Source organism: Camarhynchus parvulus, chromosome 10 (genome assembly GCF_901933205.1).
Source record: "Camarhynchus parvulus chromosome 10, STF_HiC, whole genome shotgun sequence".
Lineage (NCBI taxonomy): Eukaryota > Metazoa > Chordata > Aves > Passeriformes > Thraupidae > Camarhynchus > Camarhynchus parvulus.
In genome coordinates, this window is record NC_044580.1 from 6,904,419 (window position 1) to 6,928,303 (window position 23,885).

The following is a 23,885-nucleotide window of genomic DNA, read 5'->3' on the forward strand; positions in this document are numbered from 1 at the left end:
ATCTTGTATAAGAAAAAGCACACATAGTATCATTTCTCCAAGAGTCAAATTACACAGCTGGGTTTAGACAGTAAAAAGCTTATATTCATTTTTCCCTAGAGCACTTAGAATTTCATGCAGAGCTTCTTCACTGGCACAAATGAAGTTTCTGGATTATAAGAGCTTTTGGCAACATATGCCATGTCCTATAGCATATTACCACAGAAAGTTGAAGTATTGAAAGTCTCCACAGCTTTTGCCTTGTATTCTCCATTGTTAGTCCTCTCTAGCACCCCACATTACCTTCTACCTCCCCTCCAGGCCTGCTCTTGGCAAAACACATGAACAAGACAGCAAAAAGCCTAGGGATCACTGGAGAGCACACACAGAGCATACAAGCACTGAAATGCAGCTCTGACAGACCTTGTAGCAACACCATTAGGGGAGAACCTGGTAGAGAGAGATCCCTGTCCATATATTGAACACTTACATAAGGTTCAGGCCAGCAGCTATCAGGCCATACAGGGCACTGCTGATGCACAGAGGGATGGCTGTGTCCTTTGCCATGGAACCCCTGCACACAGGCAGGGTGCTCCTGCAGTCCCACCCAGCTGGCAGGCAAAATACCACGTACAGACCACAGGTACAATTCAACATTGTCATTAGGATGGCTCACTACACTCTGCAAAGCATTTCCCTACCAAAACATGGAAGTGAAAGATATGAAAACCACTGCAGTGAAATTACTATGTATGTTGATAAAGTCTGAATGGTAACTGCTGTGCTTCATAGGTTAAAACTGAAAGTGGCAACAACAAGGACACTTTAAATTTTAAACTGTCCTACAGTATTTGCCAACAGCCGGGGGTAATCTCTGGGGTTCTGCCTACATGAGCAGGGATGCATATTTTCACTAAAAATTCAGGGACTGGCTTACACATTCAAAAAAATGAGTTGACAGCTATTTGCAAAAGCATTCAATCAATGGGTTAGAGTGATGAGAATGAAAGTAGAAGGAAAACTGAACACTGAAGGGGTAGCAAGTACAAGTGAGGAAAGAGCCAGACAGGGAGAGGTTGTGCTGTGGATCCATTTCCCTCAGTCCATATGTGACTTGTTTGTAATGGTGCTGCACATAAACACTTGAGTTAACTCATGGTCCTCAAGGCTTAATGATATAACATCAATTAATGACTCCTGTTGGTGCCCACTCATAAATCCTTTACATTTAATTATTTGGGGATGTTGGAAAAGTTTTGGCAATTATTTTAACTAAGTTTATATAATTTAACCCATGGTAACAGAACTAGGTGAAGGTCACAAAGTAATGATTTAAGTTGAATATAAAACATTAACAGACATTGTTAATGTAAGAACTTTAGTTCAAAGAATTGTGGATCAGTCTCTTCAGAAAGTTTAAAGGAGATTATGCACATAAACATACAGAGCACAAAACAGACAAAACTGGTTAAACAAGATTCTTGTCAACAAAACCTGGAATGAAATACTCTATATTCAGACATATTTGCCATACAAAGGAAAAAAACCAAAAACCAAAACACCTCTGCAAAACCTCAAGCCCCTCAAACTACAGGAGGAGAGGGGGGCAATTTTATCAAAAATTGAAGTGGGCTCTTTTGGATCTTAAAATTAACATATGTGAATCCCAATTTTGCAGTTTCTTCCCTATGATACAGAAAATGTTTATTTCCTTTTAGTCCCACTTACTAGTTGTGGCAGCATGTTTTAGTAAACCAACTTCTTACTGTTACTATTTACTGCATTGTATTACAGAATTATATTTATATAAGTAAATACCCTATAGCATTTTGCTTATTATGCTTATTTACTTGCATTTGTTTTGTCTTTCCTTTCAATCTGCCTGTCCTTGCTCTGTCTTCCAGGGCATTCAGTGTCTTCTAGTCCCTACATTTGTACTGTTTTACATTCAGATATTCATCTCCTCAATCTCTGAAGGAACAATACCCTTCTCTTCATAACCACACCATTTGAAGACTTCTTAACCACACTCATATCACCTTCTTATTCATTACCTTTGAATCCACTGAATATTTTATTATACTTTCTCAAATTTCATCATGTTTAAACTCCTGATTAAGAATATGTAAACCTTATCAGCAACATTAAGGTACAGAGATTAGGGAAAAGGAGCTGGAAATGGGTTGTGAATGTCTGGAAAAAGCTGAGAATAAAGAAAAAGAAGCTCATCTAGAAGAATGAAAACACAGTTGTACAGAAGTTCTCACAATACAAAGTCCTCTGTGACTGACTGAAGATAAACTTCTGCATTCTGATGTTGTCATTCTGCCACAGTACACATGTAGTAACTTTACTTCTTAGTCCAGCAGTAGACACAAACCAAACAAAACAAGTTATCAAATCCTAAAAGAAAGATTCACTGGAAAAAATCTGTTTCTGACCACAAAAATAGATCAAACATGGCAGAATATAATCCATGGTGTTCAATAACCACCGACTTTTTAATAGTTCTCATACATTTTAATACTAAAGCTTAAAGGATTAGTCAATTAGCTTAAGAAGTTCAGAGTTTACAGCAGAAGTGAGTGAAGCAATAAAAAGACAGGACAGTTTCACAGCTAAGGTACCCAAAACCAACCCTGGAGAATCTGGAGTCTGTTGTGTCTGCCAGACCTCCTGAGGCAAAGACCTCACTCAGCCAAATCTTTCCAGAGGATCAATAACCACATGCTCCTTAACTTCCCTGTGTTTGAGACATTGGGGCTTGGTTTCCATAGATTTGAGTGCACAGTTGCAACTGAAGTGAGCAAAAATTGTACACGGAATATATCAGGGACTTTATAATGACTAACAATGTTACCCTAGGTACTTTAGTTAGGACATGCATAACTAAAGAATCCTCTCAACACCAATCTCTCTACCTCTTACTTTCCTATATTTAATACAGGGAATAACATTACTTAGAACATGGCAGGGAAAAGGAATGTTGAGAAAAGGAACGAAAAGTCTGTGAAAAAAATGTCTGTAATTCTTTCTCCAGATGATGTTTTTCATAGTATGTACAAGCTCCATTTAACTCCTAGCAGATGAGAAGGAAGTGAGCACACACATATTTACATACATATATATGTGTGTGTGTTGTTTGATTTGGCATGTACACCTGATCTATACAGTCTTTACCTAGCACAGGTCTGCTTATCTGAGCCACACAGTCACAGCTGCTGGAGTTTATATGCATGTGGCATTTGGTTTTCAGCTCTAGGCCTATGGAACATAAGGGAAAATCACCAGTAAAATACATTTCCCTCACCCTTCATCCTGCTCCTTTCAGGCATTTTGCCTAACAAGAAATTAATCTAATAAAGCTTGGGTTTGTGTCCTTGTATATAGTTATATATACGTCCAGAAATATTTTTAAACATGTTAAATTTAGTCATTTCAACTTTCAAGTTCAAATAAAACAATATTGTTCCAACTCCTTTGTTGCAGAAACCTCAGTAAAGCAAATATATTTATACAGTATTCCACTCTGAACTTTGTTGCAAGCAGTGAACAGATAGTATAAAAGGCATCAAAATTTTTTCCACCACTCATTATTGTGTAAACCCAAAGAAACTGGACAGAACACCCATCAAGGTCCTTGAGATGCAAATGAAATGTTCAGTTTCAACCTGAATACAGAAAAAAATACTTTTGGATAGGAATGCAGAAAATATTCTGTGGCTCCACACCTTTTTTTTTACCACACCCTCAACACTGGCAAAGACATGAGAGAGGTTGTGTAACTGATCATTAAAAAATAGTTTTGGCTGACTTCAGTGTTTTAGCTGGTGAAACTCCCCTTTGGCAGTGACTACACACTATGGGATCCTTAGAGTCCTTTTACAAAATAAAGGAAGACTTAAAGTGTGTGGTTGTTAAGTATCTCATTTGCCATGTATTAGAATCATTACATTTTGGCTAAATCCAATGTTGATCAGGCAAAAGTCAGCAAATTCTTCTAAAAACCTTTACATTACTTTTCAGAATCCAGTTCAACTGAATATCAGGAATTGCATGGCCAGATCTGGGCTCCCCAATCCAGGAAGGACACTGAGGGGCTGGAGCAGGTTTAGGTTTGACTTTAGAAAGAATTTCTTCTCAGCCACCGTGATCAGACACTGGAACAGGTTGCCCAGGGAGGTGGTGGAGTCACTGTCCCTGAAGGTGTTTAAGGAAAGACTGGACATGGCACTTGGTGCCATGGTCCAGCTGACATCGTGGTGTTCAGCCATAGGGTGGATTCAATCTCAGAGGCCTTTTCCAACCTAATTGATTCTGTTATTCTGTGAAAAGTGTTTCAACCAATTAACTGTTTGTTCTTTAACAGCCATACTTGAAGAATAAATTTCCATTCAAAATGAGCTGGGCCACAAACTGGAGCTTTTTAAGGGAAGTAACAGATTTTCAAATATTTTTTTTCATATTCATAATTGTGCAATCTAAGTAAATGACAGGATAATCTTGCAAAATCTTCTGAAAAAGGGAAATGGTGTTACTGCTCACTTCAATCTATTCCTAGTGTAGAACACTTCAGGTATAAAGATACTGGCTGTTGAAACCAGCTCTGAAGACTCATGGGTCATCTTTTTAAGTTGATGCTGGACTAGTTTAACTTCTTGAACTACATGTAAGAAGTTTCATGTGGCTTCAGGGATTCATATCTACCCAGCTCCCTCAGATGATCCAGAGGGGGTAGCAGTGATGGAGATATCAAATTTGTCTTTTCCTCTTCTTTTTTAATACAAACAAAATAGTTTAAATAAAACTAGACACTGATTTCCTTAGGTAACATGCAGGTGATTTCCAAAGAAAGAAAAAAAATCCCAAACCATTCTGTACCCAAAGACTGACACAAAGGGAAAAAAGTCAAACACAGTGAGTCTCCCCATAGGGACAACTCTTTAATTGTAATCATTATTAGCTCTTCTGTAAAGGGAGCTTCTGAAATCAGTATTATTCAGCTACAGTAATCTAGTTTTCAAAGTTCATGAATGCAAATAACAGGTCTTTATTTCTGCTTGTACCTCTGCTTTTAGTTCTGGCATTTTTACCCACTGTTTACCTTTAGGCAATTTTTCTAAGCCCAGACACTATTTCTTAAAGCAGCTGGAAGCCTTAGGATGAATAAGAGTAACCACAGGATAGCGTGGATAATTAAATTTTGTATCTCTACAAAAAGAGTACCAAAATTCGTTACAAATCGAGTGTTAGGCTACCAACCCACCCAACCCATTCTCCCTACTGCCCAAAAAAAGGTAAATACAAAACCAACAAAACTTCTGGAAAAAAAGCCTCCATGGCCGTACTTACTTTTTTCCTACCTGACATGGATTATAATAATTCTTCCCATAATCTCAAACTGAGGCCTAGCCAACTTTAACACATGGCTATCCCTTTGGAAGTTAACTATTATTAGTTACCTATTAAAAGGGTCAGTGACTTTTTCCCCTCTCTTCACAAGGTACACTGCAAGCAGCTTAAATTCTCTGCTGTACTTCAAGAAATTATTCAGTAAGCAAGTGCACAAATTAACAAGCAAGTCAGACTGGTCTCTCATTCCAGCTAGAGCCACTCTATAACTCCTTAAAAATTCACTGGTGACAGCTTAGAGAAAAGGTTTGTTTTCTTAAAAGGTCATTTTCGCTGCTTGAAATGGTACCATGTCTTAAATATTACTTCCAAAACTATTTAGGTTTTCATTTATGAGATGTAATGAAAGATTTAAATATATATATCTGAAGACTGAGAATGCAGCCCTCTTTTACACAGAGCATATTAAACAAAATTTTCCAATTGAGGCATGACCTAACGTTTATATAAGTTATAAAATCCAGGGCCAGGAAAGTACTAACCTCTTAACCAGTACCTGCATCAATGTCATGTTATCCCCCTGGCTATGTATCATGACATACTCAGATTGGCTTATACTAACAGTCTTCTGAAGGTCAGAAGTTGGTGGACAGACTGGAGTAAAATATTAACTAACTCTGTGTTCACGTTGTTCCCTCTGTTTGACGGAGTCAAATACTTCCCATACATACACAAACAAACTTATACTGTCACGAGAAAAATCACCTGAATACATAAACTGCCTTCTGCTAACAAGGATTAGAGATTCTCCTGATGGCATAAAGAAGTAACTGGCTGTACAAGCTCTTCTAAAGCTTCAGAAACAAAGAAAATGAAAAATCACACAAACAACCCCCCTTCCCAACCCAGACTTACTGAAATAGTCCTAGCAGAGGAAAGGCCACAATAGTTAAATGACTATTTCAGATAAACAGGATTATTTTTTTATTATCCTATAGATGTGATCCAATCCAACTCAAACAGAACTTTGCAGGACAATTTTGCTGAGAGGCTTTCTTGACTCTACATGCAGTATAAAACCCACTAGCTGTAGTTTCATGGTACTGTCTGTACCCAAACCCACACATGTATCCACCAAATAAATGGAGCAGTAAACTGCAAGGAAATGAAGGACTGGAGGAGGCGGAACTTAAAGACAAAGTCACCAATTTAAGTATTCAGAGTGCTTTAGAGGCACATTTTATATTCTTGTTGACAACACTAATATTCCATAATTTGTTTGGTACTTCATTAAATGGGTCCTGAAATCATGCATGATGCTATTACAAACTTCCTTTCCACACACAGAACAGACCTGTTGGGGAAAACAAATCAAATCTGTCTTCCAAACTTTTCCTATAAAGTTCTAAAATAGGTGTTTCCAATAACAATACCTGTTTAAGGAGTGTCTTGCAGCTTTCCTTCCACCATCACACTTCTGTCTGCATACCCTCCCTTCTCTTTCCCCAACTCATCTGTGTTTGTAGCACACTGAAAATCAATCAGAATCTTACCAGGCTTTCAGAAGAATGGTAAAAGAAGGCAGAAAATGAAAGAGGGAAAGGGGTTAGGCCATGAAAGATGAAACATTGACTTGGACTACTCATTGCACCATTTGACTCTGTACACAGTTTAGACCCATTACCAACCAGCTTCCAGAACTGAAACAAAAAAATGTTATTTCAACATGGCAAAAGCTGCCTCAGGCAGGCAAAGAAAATACCCGGCAGCGACATTTCACATCCTAGATTACCTTCTCTAAATCTTTTTCAATTGTTGTGTATCTTGCTTGAGGTGAACATACCAGCCTCAGACACAGCATTCAGGATGCAGATTCAGGTAAGTTATGGATGTATGGATAAGAGCACATAAGGATGTTTCCATGCCAAGTCATTCTTATTGTATCATTTGTTTCTTTGACTGCTATTAAGACCATGGGTTTTTATCACAATTCATTATAGCCCTAAGATTTCACCTCAGCTTGAAACAAGGCATTGGGTTTTTTTCGGATATATATATATATATAATTTTACAGTTACATACATTAAATCATTTAAAGTACCAAAGTGGTTTTGCAATGCTCCACACTTATATCTTCACTTTTCTCTGAGTAACTCAGCTAACCACTGTTCACTGTACAGTATTATTCCAAAACAGGTTCTCAGAATATACTAGATTTAGTTATGTTTCATTTTACATTTCAACTAATTCCAAACCATTTCTATAAAAAGGCATACAGAGTATATCTCATTTGGAATGCTTAAGCCAGTTTTTAAGTTTCTGCTCTACATGGGAGATTTTTATTAGCTTTGAGGAAGACACATCATATTATCAGGTTAAGTAGAAAAAGATTCAGTAGTTACTTTTCATTTCAAAGTTCTTTACAGTTTGTGCTAGATTCACCTAAATTAACAAGATGGGAAAAATCCAAAACCAAAGTTTCTTCTCATGTATAATACCAGAGATTTATCCTTTTTTCTTATCTTAAAGGAGGACCATTTTAGTTCATAACATGTGCAGAAGGCAACCACTGTATTTTGCTGTTCCTACATTTGCTCTGGTAAAATTCCTTCTTCTCTTTAATTATAACATAATCATATGTAACACACGTGTTAATGGTAACATGATCACCAGCTTCACTGCATTCTTAAATACGCTGATAAATTAATCAGCTCTAAACTTGGAGTGTCTGTATTATCATTCTGAGAACAAGGTCAGACATATGACATGCCAAATAAATCAGTCAAGGTCAGGCTTAGATAAGCCTCTTCCTAATGTGATGATTAGAGCTTTTTCTGAACAACATCATTTGTTCAGCTAGCTTCTCTAAATACAGATGCAAATTTGAAGTGCTGTGCAGTTCGCAACTGCCCTCCTGAGCTGATACCATTTCAGTGGAATTAGAACAGTATGAGCTGCAATGTGCTAAACATTTTACCTGCAGCATTACATTCCAAAGCTATTTCCGAATTTTACTGGAACAGTGGCACTTCATCTGCAGTGACAGAGGTTAAAATAGTACAATCCTGGACTGTTGTGCTGTAGAGTCAGATAAAATAAGAGAAATTTTTCTATGACATTAAAACTGGAGTAGAATTCATACTAATCTCTGTTCTAGCACTTGCAGTTATGGAGAAATCTATTCTTAATCAGAAAGACATTATTTTTTAAATTTATTATTAAAATAAAGGTAATTATTATCCCACAGAGGTATGTCATGGAAGAACAAAACTTTTCGTGTTGTTAAATGGAAATAGTCTGGTCTGCCTCAACAAACAAGCAATGAAGTCAAGAATAGTGACAGCCATTTCAAGACCACCACAAGCAAAAGACATAACACAAAAATAAGTTTAAAAGGTAAACTGTAGCAAAGAAAAAGAATATCTTAAATGTTTGTGACTTTATTTCAAATTCTCTATTAAAAAAAGAAACTAGAAAACTGCAACAATAAAAACCCAACAAAAAAAACCAAACTAGCACCATGTTAGTGAGCATGAGAACAGAATCATGATGACAAACAGCTCTGCTCTTCTATCAGATAACCTCGAGTATGTTTCTAACATTATTTGCAAACAGATCTATGTGGCATTCACACAGACTAAATGCACTGCACATTACTTGCCAACCTATCTGACACCTCCAGCAGATGAAAATTCTGTTGATTTAACATTGGCATAAAAACTACTTCCTTTCTCCATGCTGAAACTTCCTTAACAGCCTACATCACAAAACACCTTTATTCATGGCACCAATCTGGATGATTTAGAAGCAACGTAAGAACAAACACTCTTGTACATAGAGGTCCTGATACAACCTGATCTATCAAACATCCATATCCACATTTTTTGTATGACAAACCACTATTACAGCATTTACACTCCTGTTCTGCTCATCAAATACAACAGAATGGCCCTTCCCACTAATCTTTGATGTAGGTTTCTTGTGCCCTGCCATCAGGTATGAATTTTTCCAGCTTGTATATTAAAAAAAAATTTAACAGGCCAAGTAGCTTCAATTGTTTATGTCTCCTCGGTATTTCAGATTAATTATTAACCAAATAATTAACAGTATATATAAGATCACAGTAGATCAGTCAGGAAACTTCCTGCAGAGAATGGTTATACTCTCCTGATAAATAATATGTCAAACTCAACAACAAATCTCAGCCAGCAGGCATAAAGATAAATATAAAGATAATGCTGTGCTTCAAGAAATCATTGAGTACAAATACCAGCAAAATTTAAAAAAACCCCAAAAACGAAAGAAAACACCTCCTTCCAATTAAACATGTTAAAAGTTTTACTTCTAATAAAAGCAAAAAATTCAGCTCAAATGGGAAGAGAACAGGTACTTAGACCAACATTAAACAAATAAATTTCACTTTTGTATGTCTTATTAAATTTACCATTAGATAGACTATGTCATGCAAGTAAATAAATGTTATTTATAAATATCTCTAAGCCACAGCAACCCAGTCATAGAGCCATTTCCCAGACTGTGTTATTGTTATGCCAAACAGACTACTCTTTCATTTCTTGTCAGTCGTAATTACAGCTCCATAATTGAAATACAGTAAATTACCATGCACTAACTTTGAAAGGATGGTTCATTGAGGTTGAGCTGTCACTACGATTACTGTGTAATAAAAAATGATAATTTAAATGTTCTACTTTTCTCTCAAAGAAAAAAAACTAATTCAGTTCATGCAGCTTAGACAAGTCAAATATCTTCATGATGATGTAAAACAAAGAGAAACAACACATTTAAGCAAAGATGAACAACCTCAAGTACAAGTCCTAGGCTGCATAAACAAACTAGCACTTATAAAATTTTCTAACCTCTGAAGAAGATTGCACATTTAAAACAAACCCTTAAAAGGATAAAATATTCTGTCAGAATTCAGTCATACAATACCTATTCAGCATCTTCCACATGGGCTCCTACTTTGCTCATAGAGCATATAAAGCTTCGGCAACTTCTTTCCAGCTTCAAGCTTAATTTTCCCTCAGTTCTGTGTTACAACCAGCAGGATAACTACAACCCACCTAAGACCAGTGCAGGTAACAGACATAAATTAGCATGGATATCTCTAAGCATAAAACTGAGCCTACAGTTCTGACATATTGGTGAAGCCTGGTTTGCCTGCAGAAATATTCTCAAACATTTGAGAAATAAAATGAGGGAATACAGAAAAGACACAAAAAGCTGTCACTGTAAAAAGAATGCTCAAAACTTTAAGAGAATTGTCCTCATACCAAAAAAATCTTTCAGTATGTTCCTACCTGCTGTTTCTATAAAGAAAATTTCACAAAGGACATCTTTTGGAAAACAATAATAAATACGCACCTCTGAAACTGTTCCTATTCTCCCTCTCACAAAGACTTCCTGCAGATGCTGGAAGAGGCAATTCCTTCAGTTCTGTTTTCTTCCTGTCTGACTCAAAACACCCAAATCCCTGCTGTTTTCTTGTGCTCACACTCCTTTGACTATTCAGTAAACAAGCATAAGTTCAATAAATTAAAAGGACACAAAATAAAACCCTGTACTGATATTGAGAACTTGAATAGGCAAGGTGGAACAATGCAGCCAGGGAACAGGATATGACACAAGAAGCTGAATGTAGGAACTGCAGAGAATGGCTAGAAATTCTCTCAACAGTATGACTGGCAAAGCACACTGGTGCTCTTCAAGGGCATCCTCAAGGTTTTGGTGACTCTCTTTAACCCAGGACAAGCAAATGGTTCTCTGCACTATACTCCCATCTATTCTCCCTCAAAGTTTGCAATAAAGCAAATGCAGTAAATAAGTGCTTGAAGAAAGGACCACAACTTCAGCTGTGACAAACAATTAAAACATGAGATGCGTATGAAAGAAAACGTAATCTCAGCAGCCAAGAACTGGCCTAAATCTTTGCCTATTTTGCTAAGAAAATAAGAGTATCTGAAAGCATCTGGTTTACAACACCTAAGAGAGGCAGAACCTTCCCCTGTAGAGGTAACTGTTACCACTTACATACCTCTGTTGCTTTCTCCAGGCTCTGGCGTAGATCCAGCAACTCTTTATCATGTTGCTCTTTAAGTTTGTCCATCTCTGTGTCATGGCTGGATACCTCTTCCTTAAGTGCTCCTTTCAAAGCTGTGAGCTCTCTCTCTCTCTTTCTCAAAATCTCTTCTTGTTGATCTTTTGCTATCAATACTTCTTGCAGATCCTGCTTCATTTGCATCAGCTCCTAAAGACCAAAATTAAACACAGCTGTGTGTCAAATAGCCACTGTGGATGTTCTGTTTATGTCTCACAGAAAGAAAGCACTTAAGCTCCCCAAGGACAACTTTGTTCCATATGACTGACATATTTCTTACAGATTTTACAGTAAGCTAAAAATTTGCTCAACTCTAATATTATTATAAGTATAACACATAGCTGATATTTTATATAATAGGTCAACATATCTGATGCTGCAAAACTATCAAAATATTTTAATGGCGTATGTTATGCCATCTGCACATAATGCAGGAGTCAGTCCTATGCTGTGCTTTCACTAGCAATGAGATAGTGAGAACAAAGAACAAAGACAAAGCATTTTCCCCCAGCTGCCAGAGAAACAAACTCAGTGATAGTTCTTTGCTTTCTTTTCTGCTAGAAAGAATAAATAAAGTTGCTTCTTCAAGTGCTGAAGACAAAACAAGTGCTTCCCAACCAAGTCCATGTCTTCACACCCTTCCTCCTCCCAACCAGGCTAACCCAGAAGTCATTTCCCCACTACAAATCTCTGGGAAGGAACTGGAGAGTCAGTGAATCTGAAGACTAAAGATGCATACAAAAACACAGAATAACAGAAACAATCAGAAATGTACAGCTTCAAGAATTCTCTGATTTGGTATTTCTCCAATTGTGAGTAATTGTACTTCCAAAGAGAATAATGCAGACTTCCCCTGCACTGAAGTAAGTTCAGAACATCTAAACCACTCCTGACACACATCACCTACTCTGCCATTAAAAGCCTACAATGGAAGGGATCCTACCATCATCCCAGGCAGCATCTTCCTCTGTTTAATTATCGGTATTAACTGAAACTTTTTCTAACACTTTCTTTAAATCTCTGGAGCTAAGGCTCTCATTTCTTACTCTATCTCCACACAACATACAAAAATTGATCACTATCACCTTTACAGCAACATTCTGTAAGATGTGTTTCTGACTCTTCCCTCACTTCTCCATTCAGATTGAAGTCCTTCCTCAAAGATAATGTTTTTCAGTACTATCATCATCATTTGTGATATTCTCCTACTTTTGTTCACCTTTCAATTACAGTGCCTGAGATTTAAGGCAGTCATTCAAGAGTAATCAAATCTCACCCATACAAAACAAGGTAGTTATTCTACTCAGCAGATCTTGCATGCAAACATCTTTAATATTTCTGCACTGATACTCTTACACATCCTTATCAACAAATTTAATAAGCTGTGTTCTCTATTTCATCATCAGTATATTAGTATAACCAGGGTTACAGCCAATTTCTCTTTCATCCCAAGGTGACAGAAACTCTGTAATACTTCTGCTCCTCTCCAGACTCATCCCTTCTCTCCCTGGTCCGAGCAATACAAAGTAAATAATTTAGAGACTGCTTTGTTGAGTTCTTTTAATTTTTTGGGCTGAGTCTCATCTGGCTTTGATAATATATACATCTTTTTTAAACTGATCTTCCCTGCTCTGATCCCAACTCCTAATTGCTAAAACTGAGATTATTATCTGGTAATAGTGGATAACTCACCTGTCTGTCAGCCATTAAGATATCTGTTCTCCTGCTCCATAAAACAATGGTACTTACACTCTGTATTCCTTTTAGGGTTAATGTTGCTATCCTAACATGCTTTCTTAGGATGCCTAATAATGCTACATTGTTTTGGATTAATAGCAGAGGAAAAGCAAAGGCATGTATTTCTGTACCTTAGTCTCCACTTCTCATGCAATTTTTCTGATCCCCCTTCTGACAGTTCCTAACTTACCTCAATCAGAATCTCTTTCTCCCCTTCATCAGTGTGTTTGGCATTATCCAGTTCATCATGCATCTCAGAGAGCTGGTCTTGAAGATCTCTGATCTCAGTCTGGTGTTTTTCCTGCTCCATCTTCACTTGAAAAAGCCTCATCAGTCAAAACCAGACAGGAGTTTTTTAATTTGTAGAAATACTGGTTTGCTCATTCAAGTACTAAAAAGACACACACTCCCATGTTGCCCACAAGAGAATAGGATAAAATAAGGCAGAAAAATTAAATGTCAGAGGGGTAAAAATGAGAAATCTTCTAACTAGGTATTTAAGTGGGGAGTTGTATTTTATTTCAGACCTGGTACTTTAGTCATGTTTCCAACACTTCAAGGACTTGAACTATGTATTTTGACCGTGAAATATTAAAAACAATTTGCACTAAGAGGAAGATTATAAATTCAGCAATCTTTTCTTCCTTCCAGATATTCTAAAGACATGACTCTTTTAAATGGTAGAAACATTTCCTACAGTAACAAATGTCACTTGTCTGGTTCCATCAACATATTCTGGAGACACAGGTACTTATAATCTAAAAGGTTTATGAAAAGGTAAAATTTCAATGATAACTTTGCTAGAATTAACTCACTCCTCCAGGTTTTGCCTCAGTTCCTTCTCATTTTCTTCCAGCTGCTTTTTTAAGGCTTCCTTTTCACAAAGGCTTTGATCAAGCTGCAACTGAAGATCTTTCAGACTTGCTCGTGTAGCATCTCTCTCTTCTTTGGAATTTTGCTGATTCTGAATTTTGTACACCAAAAGTTAGGCAAAATAACAGACAGCAGCTACAGTTTGTCTCTCAGTCTATTTCTGTCTCACTGCAATCAACAGATTAACATTTACCTCAGCAGGTACCTAAGAAGTGCATTGTGCATGTGCTTAACACTTTTATTCACTGCTCCAAACTCCTTCTCAAACACTAAGAACAGATTTGTTACAAAGGTTAACAATGCTATCACCAACCACCCCTTAAATAAAAGTCTTCTGAAAAAGCACAGGTATATCTGGACTAAGAAGAATATGAAGCAAAACAGAATCAGCTGGAGGATCAGTTGTCACTTATTTTAAAAAGAGTATTTAAAATATTCAGAAGCTTTATAACAATAAAGCGCTGTACCCTAATTTCCAGTTCCAGTTTTTTCTCTAACTCTTCCACTTTCCTTTCAAGTTCTGCTTTTTGTTCCACCAATACTTTTACTTCAGCCGAAGAATCCGAAACCTACAATTAAATAGAGACATTTATTCCCACAAAGCCAAGATGTTCTTTGAGAACAGTTTCTTTTTTTCAATCTAAAGCAAAGCTACAAGCAAGACTAACAAAGCGTGGCATCAGCTGCCTGAGCTCACCGGGGATTTTTCACATGGGTCAGGCTAAGCTAAGATTTTCAAAGGAACCATGATTTGGTTTTCATAAAAATTCTTGGAAATTGCTCAAGGCATGTTGACAATAAAACAGAAAATATACAAATGTAAAGAAAAATTCAAATTAGGCAACATATGACTCAAATCATGTGTACTTTGGGCCAATTTTACTGAGATATCACTAATTATGCAAAATGGACATCAAAGCAAAGCATGCTCATATGTTAAGACAGGTTTTCAAACACATTTTTAGGTAATTTCCTAGGATGTATTTTGCAAATAAATAATGCTGTCATTAATAACAAAATCTACATGAGTCTCTCATGCTATGTTGGTCTCACAGCAATCAAAAGATTAACATTTATCTCTGCAAATAAATTTTATCTTTACCCAAGAAATTTTATGTGAGTGTGCCTAACATTTTTCTTCATTGCTCCAAACTCCTTCTCAAATACTGAGAGATTTCTTAAAAAGGTTAACTGTGCTGTGAGCAACTACATTTAAAATCTTCTGAAAAAGCACATGTATATCTAGATTAAGAAGAATATGAAGAAAAAAAAATTTCATTTTTACTAATTATACCCCAGGATAAAATAATAGACAATAAGCATTTAATCCTTCTCATGCCACCAAAATTAAGCTCTATTCCTGAGGGACCACATGAACAGCCTAGTAAAAGTCACTAAGGGGATTCAGATTCTTAAGGCCCTGTCTGAATACTTTGAAACAGGCCAATGCAAATTAACAATTCTTTACCTGTGTCTTTCCAGCAGCTCTTGACTTTAAAGTCTGAATTTTCTCAAAAACCAAGTTCACTTTCCTCTTTGTTGCATCGTCATTATCAGGACTTCTAAAGCAGACAGTACAAATAAGCAATGATACGATTGAAGTTACCATTTTGTTAACATCAAACCAAATTCAGACTCTCCAATCTAATAAAAATCTCCACAAAAACCCCCAAAATACTACAAACAAATCAGAAATTATCTTAACTGTGATTTGCTAAAATCTTCAAAGAGAGAAGTTAAAAATTTGTATTCCAAATGTTTTCTAAAAAGCCAACCAAACAAAAAAGAGCACTGAACTCTTGAAGTGCAAATCTCGTCTGTAAGATTGTGACTGTGGAAAGACAGATATTCAGCATGTCTATTACTCAGACATATTGAAATAAGAAGTAGTTAGTTCTAGGTTTTAGAAGTTCTGACTACTGCACCACAAAATAACACTTGAACAGGTCCCAGAACCTGCTATATCAGGAATTAAAAGAAATTTAAATGCATTGTGTATTTTTAATTAATTTAACCTTCCTTTACATTTCAATTAGTTATCAGTAGAAAATACCAAGACTTACAGGTGCACAGAGTATTAAAAGCACAGAGGGCTTCTGTCAAACCTTAGGAAATAACACTTCACTGTTGTGGTTTAAAAAACCCGAAGGCTTAAAGTTCCATGAGGTACTATTTGAATTCTCCAATAACCTCTATATTATACAAAGTTTAATTCCAGATGTATTTAAAAGACAAACCATATTCTGATTCACAAGTTTCAAGTGCATTTAATCATATCCTGTACAATACCTTATGTAAGTCCTGGTAGCCTGGGTATTTTGAGATCAGATAATGCCTTAGAGGACACAGCTGAGATACAGAATTGTGAAAGAGATATTTCATTTAATTATAGCTTTCACTTTATTGTTTCACATTTCAAATGTAATAGAAGACAAGTATTGAGAAAATGCAGTCTCTTATCCAAAAGTTACATATGTTTACTGACCCTTCCTTAAGGTAATTGTAAAGAATCTGCTTAGCAGTCTCTTCATTTGTTTGCTGTGCAAGATCTTGCTGGCCCTTTAGGAGATCAGGAGTTGCCTAAAAGATAAAGATAAAATGTCAAAAGATAAAAATCCTGTGAGAGTTGTAAATACAAACAGTATAATTGGAATTCTCCATTCTACCCTATTAATGAAAACTTTTATGTGCTATGGATGAACCTGAAGTTCTCAAAGATCCACTGGAGTTTTGCCTTACTGCAATAAGAAACCATACTCCACACCAAAAGAAAAAAGAAAACTACTTGATTTTGCATACATCTTTTCACATTCTATTTATGTATGCTTAAGAATCTTGATATCTTTGGCCTCACCATCTTCCTTTACCCACACAAAAATCAGTTGTTTTACAAATCAGGTTTTCTATACTTACAAAAACAACAAAAAATTATATTTACATTTCTCCAGAACAATCCCATCTGGAAGTATTTTATGATGGGAGTTTGTTCTAATGAAGACCAGAAAAATACACAATTAACAACAGGGCAGCTTTCATGTGCAAAGGATAGCTTAAAGAATGAACTCAAAATTACCTGTATATTAGGGACGGATGAACATGTTTTTACAGAAATCTTCTTGGCTCCTGATTCAGGCGTAATTGCAATTCGGTTTGGCAACAACAAAGTAGAAGTTACTGTCTTAACTTCCTCTCTCTTACTCTGTGCTGGGAGTGTAGCTGATCTACCCATCGAGCTCTCTGTATCTGTTCCATTCTGTTTATGGTGTTGCAAAGAGCTGAAACTGCTGCTCTGGGTGTCTTTATTGGGCATTTGCAGTTTTCCAATACTTCGAGCAGAAATCTTCGTCTCTTTGGAAGGTGACTTTTGATCTCTGGATAACTGCTTGTGAAGGCAAACTTTAGATGGTCTCAGCAAGTGCTCAGTTGACTTACCCAAGCTTTTACTGAATTCACCTAAATAATCTGAATTTACATCAAGTCCTAATGACAAGGCACTATCAACACTTCTTGATCTTTTACGGTCATCTGGATGAATTCTGTTCCTTTTTCCTGACCTGCCTCTTCTGTGAGCATCAACTTTCTTATCAAACTTTTCAATTAGCTGATCTACTCCTGGAAGTGAACCAGTGTCAATATCACGACCAGTTCCCGGCAAGAACGGAATGTATCTCCTGTTTTCATGGCGGTTAACGTTGTCCGCGTAGATGGCATACTCTTGGTCATCCAGCAAAAACCTGTACAAGGAATTGGCAGAGGTGGGAGTGGCTGATGAGGACGAGGATCTTCGGGAGTCATTCAGTACTGGCCCAGTGGAATCTTGCCTGCGGAAGGGAAGAACATCTGGTCTGGGTTTCCTTGTCTCGGGATAAGCAGTGGGACTAACACAGGGGGATCCTCCTGCAGGTGAAAATGTCTCTGAAACACACACGTCACTGGGGCTGATCGTGCTACTGGGACAGTCCTGCAGCTGCTTATTTGGATCTTCTACTGACCTGTTGTGATGTATTTTTTTTGAATTTGCTTTGGTTGATTCAGCAAGGTATGTATTTGTTTTCTGTAGGGACACTACTTTAGATGAGGAAATCCAAGGCTTTGCTTCAGTTTTTTCATCTGCAAAAGACTTAGATTTACTGCATAGAGAAGACTGGTAATTATCCAAGTTCAAGTTATTTTTTTCAGGATCATATGGCTGCAAAAGTTCAGGATGTCTCTGAAAATTCAACAAATTTGAGGATTTTATAGTTTCATCTTTAAAATCTGGCATTCGACTTTCCTTTTCATGGACATTGGTTATCTGCAGTTTTTTAGGCATAGAGGGTTGCACATGCTGTGTTCCAACAAATTTTGTATGTTCACTGGTTTTGTCCTCCAACTTAAAAGCAGTATTGGAGTCCACAGCTGGCTTGTGTACAGTCTGAGGAATGACCTGCTGTTCTTTTCCAGGAGGAGGAGGATTTTCTGGCAAACATCCTTCCGTGTTGTTCAGTACTATGTAAGGATGTCCATCGATTCCTTGGACTCTAATGCTGACACCATAAGACCCCGTCCTAGAATTTAGCGCATTTTTAGTTTTCTGAGTCTCTTCACTTGAAAGTTCAAGAGTGACTTCATAGTCCTGCTGCATGTGCTTAAAACCAGCAAAATATGGTTCCATGTCTATCAGAGGATTATATCTGAACAGGAAAAAAATTTAAAAATTCTCATTGTTTTAAGTAAGTTAGATTATTTCATTAATTACTTTATTCTACCATTCGATGTGATGATGAAGACTGACAGCAATAATGCAGGGAAATCAATATCCAAGCTCTATCAAGCCCAAAGCGAATAATACACTGTGATACAAAGACAAATGTCAGACTGACACATTCTGATCAATGTAATGTCATTTTAGGAATGTTACCTTCACAGAGTTTGTGCTCATTGCTTTGGAATCGAATTACTTTAAATATAAACAACTCTGGTACAATTTTTTTAGTCAAAGCATGACTTCTGGGTATTTCCACTACCTAGAAGTGGAAATTATTTGCTATCTCAGAGTTTAAAAATACAATTTTCAGAAAACAGAAGCAATGACTGGTAAAGTTTTAAATAGGTGAACGACTGTCATTCTACTATGAAACCAGTTCCTATCTCCTATCTTGAAGTCATTACAACATCACATATAAATTAATCAGGATGTAAGAAGACTGTTCCTTTCACAAACCAGTGATCATTTTAAAGCCAGAATTTAGTATCAGCCATTTAACATTTAAACATAAGCCCAGGAAAGCAAAACACAACCAGGCAGTTTAAGGTTTTATGAGTTTCAGGTAACTAAAGCACTGCAAGGAAGCTCAACATCCTCATTCCTTTGAGTTGTGGTTTTTACGTACTTGGGTTTCAACATTTGTTTCTAATGACATCTTAAAATAAACTTTTTCATTTATTATCTCATTGTCATCCCTAAGAATAACTTTCCTACAGATTAATTTAACAAATCTCCCAAATGCAAGCTTGTTCAAAAAAACTCCAGTTGCTATTTTAAAACAAGATACTTGCTGAGCAACAAAAATGGAAAAATACTGCTCATATTTCCAAGGCTGACAGTGCCTTTTTCAGATCCAACAGGAATGCTAACTCCAGCCTATATGTGCCAAAACTGTTTCAATCTAGACAACAATAAATTCACCCCTACCTGTGTTTTTAATGTTAAATGCCATTCTTTCTTTCTCTAACAGCTGGGTTTGCAGGCAGGTTTACTTTAGTCTGTTGCAGATTATGAGCCCACTGTCTAAAGGCAGAGGCAGTGCAGTGACAGTACAAGTGTGTCTATAAAAGAATGGAACACGGGACTGTGAGTCTGATACAAAACCTGGAGGGAATAAACTTTTGAACTGAGCTGGGGAGTTGAGTCATCACTGCAGCCTGACAAACCCAAGATCACTGAGCGATGGTAATCAGCAAGAGGAAACCAAAACAACAGGATGTCTCATGGACAAACAACCCTCTGCAGCCAGTTTCACTCTCCTGTCTACCTCAGCATGAACCACCTCCCTCAGACACTCCAGTCAAGAGCAGAGTTCTCATTTTTTCCTGACAGCAAATGAAAAAGTTTGGCTCAATGTTCACAGTACATTAATTTCTAGCTAATTCTTCCTCCTAGCAGGAAAGCTCCCCTCAAAAATCCCTTCCTCTCTAAAAACCAACTCCAGCTCCTCCTCAGCAGCAGGGTTATAAATTGAAGTCTCACATGGCACATTCACATGTGAGGCTTTGAGAGAGACCCCTGATTTACACACAGTTGGTAGCACTCATCTGTAATGGAGGAGTGTGTGAACATCTTTACTAAAAGCTCTCCACTCAACAATCCCAGCCAGATTAGAAATGCCACTAAGACAAACTAAGGAGTAATATGGAACTGCACATTGCATCTTCAAGCTGTATTAGCAAATCTACAAAAAGAGTAAAGTTTATCTGAATTTTTCAACAATGGCAACAATTAAAAAAATATAAAAAGAAGTCAATAAAAATAAACCTAAAAGCCAAAGAATAAAAAGGATTTATATCAATCAGCATAAGGAACAAAAGCAATACATAGCAATACAATATGTCTGCTTGGGGGTGACTGCAAAAGTAGTGCTTTCAAACTTTTTGCTAAGTTGCTAAAAATATTAAATAACCAGAAAAAAACCCCAAACAACCCACATCCCCTCAAAAATAACCAAAGAACACCAACTCCCCTACTATATAGGGGAAATAATATTTAGGTTAATAATCTACCTTAAATTAATATGTTTGTCTCTAAAACCATAAAGAAGTACATGTATTTATCTTGTTCACATGCATTGTACTAACAAAACTCTCAATTTTACTGTACAAAAGGATAAAACCTTGTAGAAATAAAAGAGCTAAACAAACAAAATTTTTAAATAACACATTTTATCTTTCTGGAACTGTGAAAAAAAGATTACATTTATAAATTCCCATGGCATCAACAAGAAAAGACAGATGACCCTACTATTCAAATATTTGAAGGTTTTACATAGAATTTCTATTTTATAGGATGTCAAGCTGCATTGTGTAATACTCACATAAACTACATAATATCAAATAGTTGTTTTACAACACACAATAAAATGGTTTTGCAATTTTGTAAGCATTTTTAAATTAAAGAAAAAGCACTACTGGCTTTCATCACACACAGCCTTTCTGAGGAAATCCTGAAACTATGTTAATTGATTAATTACAGTTACAGTCATTCTCCTGCACACACATTGTACAGTCACATCTCAGGCTCTGGCAGGGTTACAGCAACAGAGGAGGATAAGAGGGCTGAAGCTGCTCCTCTCCCATCTGTCTGCCCCACTCCTCTGACAGATGTCACCATGTCACAAATGAGAACATCTGAAACCTCTGCTGGCTCAGTACACACCTCAGCCCTGGAAAACTGCAGATTGGCACACTGGGGTAAATGAAATCAGCTTGTGCTCCACGCTGTGACCGACTGAGATCCTGACATCTGATCCAGAGCAGGAGCTGACAGCTGGGGGCCCTGACAGCTACAACTGCCCGCTTTTAATCTCCTCTAAGGCTGCTGAAGCCCTCAAATGTTATGACAAAACAGTCTGTTTGCTCTTCAGCTTATGAAAAGAGGTTAGATAGTTCACTGGCAGCTGGGAAGGCAATTTCCCTGTTTATGCAGCTCTTTGTTATATATTTGTAGTTACTTAAAAAAATAAAGAAGATTTGTTTTTAAATAGAGAATTATATAAATCCTAATTCCAGGTTTTCTACTAAAGTAATTCTTTAAATTTCAAACAATACTGTCTTGCTGGTAATTTTATTTGCTATGTCAGAGTTTAAAAATACAACTCTCAGAAACCAGAAGCAATGACTCTGAAGTTTTAAATAGGTGAACAACTGCCACTCTATTATGAAACCAGCTCCTATCTCCTATCTTGAAGCATCATTACAACATCACATACAAATTAATCAGGACATAAGAAAAGACTAGCTCAATAAATTATTTTCTTTTGAAAACATTCCACTTGCTAAGACAGATAATATAGTCAAGGACACACAGTCACCAGCATCTGGCTATCAGGTCAGCAAGTAAGGTACCACACAATGATAGGATCACCTATTTTGTCAGCAGCATGGCCTTGGACTGCTTGAGGTAAGCAGAAAATTTCAAACTGAATTTGTGTTTTAACTTCATTGGCAGGGATAGTAAGCTTTAAAAACTTCTGTGAGCAAATAAACAAAACTGGCACTCAAAGCTGCTCAAGCCTTTCAGTTTTGAGATTTCTTCCTAAAGTAAGGTGTCATAAAGGTGCTTAAACACTCATTTTAAAAATTACTTCAGTGGCTGTGGAAGTCCCACATTTTATCATTCCTCAGAAATGGTTCCATTTTTCTGAACAACTTCTTTTTGCCAAAAACAGAAACTATGACATTTTTTGTTTACAAAGAGAACTTGTCAGCAGAGTTTTTCATACCTGAAAATCCAATACTCTGCATGTTCTTCTCTAGCACTTTGTTGTTCAGTGGTGATATGATACTCTACAAAGAACCACAGGATACGAACACTGAAGGTTTAACAGGTCAAAAACTTTTTTTTAATTCCTTAAAAACATTTTCTTTCACAGCTACTTTATAGCTAGCTAACAGGAGCTATGTGAGACCTGCTCACAATAAAGGAAACCTCTGTCATGGGGAACCCTGGCTGCTCTCCCTGCAAACACGGGCAGAAAAGAGTTCTTTTGAGAAACATCCTCCTGTGCCAGACATGTCTCTCCCCTTCTTAACATTACAGCACAACAAAGGCATGGAATTGTCTCCACCACCCATTTCAGTTCTTGAGCCAAATCTACAAGGCAGATTTATTCAGAAAAAATTGCTTTCCCAATCCTGTTAAATGCCAAACTCTGCATGGGAAGCTTGCTCTCCTGTATCCTGCCCACACTCCCTCATTAAAAAGCACATCCCACCTTGTGCTCCAGCCTGTGAGCCAAGCACCTGCTCTGGACAGACAGACAGACAGTCCAGGCAGAGATGGTGATCAGTGTGGGGGGACACACTGTCCCACCAATGGATATGGTCCCTGGCCTCCTGAAGGAGCCACACACCCTTCAAAGGTATTGCCTCCCATTAACATATGCTCCTTTTGCACACATCCAGTGAGGGAATATGGAGAATAAAAGAGATCTGAATTTTTTATGGCACTAGGATTCCTCCCTGGCTCCCTTAATGTCAAAAAGCCAGGAACTCCCCCACATCCAATATTACAATCCTGAGTCTCCTAAGGCTGGATTACCTGAAGATTTTTCATTAAAGGAAGACGTGGGCATATCCCCTTATCTCCTCTTTGGAGGAGAGAATTTTGAGAATTTTGAAAATTTTAAACTATTTCAGGCTAAATTACAAATTATATTTGATTCCATGTAAATTATTTCCAAATTTTTATTACCATAAGAAAAAAATATCCTCATGGCCCACATTATTTAATCAGTTGTCTTTTTTGAAAAAGCAGGATATAACAATTTATGAATGTTTACTTCAGATATTTCACATGCACAGCAAAATGTCAGGAAGGAACTATAAAATTTGTTCTCCAGCCTTACATAACACTGAGCTCGCTCTCCAAGCTAAATAATGGATTCTCTGTGCAGCTGACTATTCAGAAAGTATCAGCAACATCACACAAAGTGGGTGTTAGGTCAATAATAAATGACAGTGTTATGGGAAAAGGACAGGAAACAACTTTACGAGAGAAGAGGAAGGAAAACTTACATACTGTGAGGGTAAAGAAAAGGAAGCAGACAGGATAATTCATGGAAAGACCAAA

At 37.0% G+C, this 23,885-nt stretch overlaps 1 protein-coding gene across 5 annotated transcripts in view; it reads right to left on the reverse strand.

Annotated features, from left to right (window-relative positions):
• The window catches only part of CGNL1 (cingulin like 1), a 55,202-nt gene that overhangs the window by 22,029 nt on the left and 9,288 nt on the right, over positions 1-23,885 (reverse strand). For 2 of the 5 annotated variants that reach the window (XM_030955141.1, XM_030955137.1), the window contains exons 2-8: positions 17,133-18,732; positions 16,545-16,639; positions 15,528-15,621; positions 14,527-14,628; positions 14,002-14,150; positions 13,377-13,512; positions 11,387-11,599 (exon numbers count right to left, since the gene is read on the reverse strand). In XM_030955141.1, coding sequence (XP_030811001.1) covers positions 11,387-11,599; positions 13,377-13,512; positions 14,002-14,150; positions 14,527-14,628; positions 15,528-15,621; positions 16,545-16,639; positions 17,133-18,713 — 2,370 coding nt within the window. In that variant the 5' untranslated portion in view covers positions 18,714-18,732. Of the gene's footprint in view, positions 1-11,386; positions 11,600-13,376; positions 13,513-14,001; positions 14,151-14,526; positions 14,629-15,527; positions 15,622-16,544; positions 16,640-17,132; positions 18,733-19,733; positions 20,023-21,470; positions 21,804-22,536; positions 22,560-23,885 lie in introns of those variants that run through there. The other 3 variants (XM_030955140.1, XM_030955138.1, XM_030955139.1) reach the window with 3 other exon arrangements.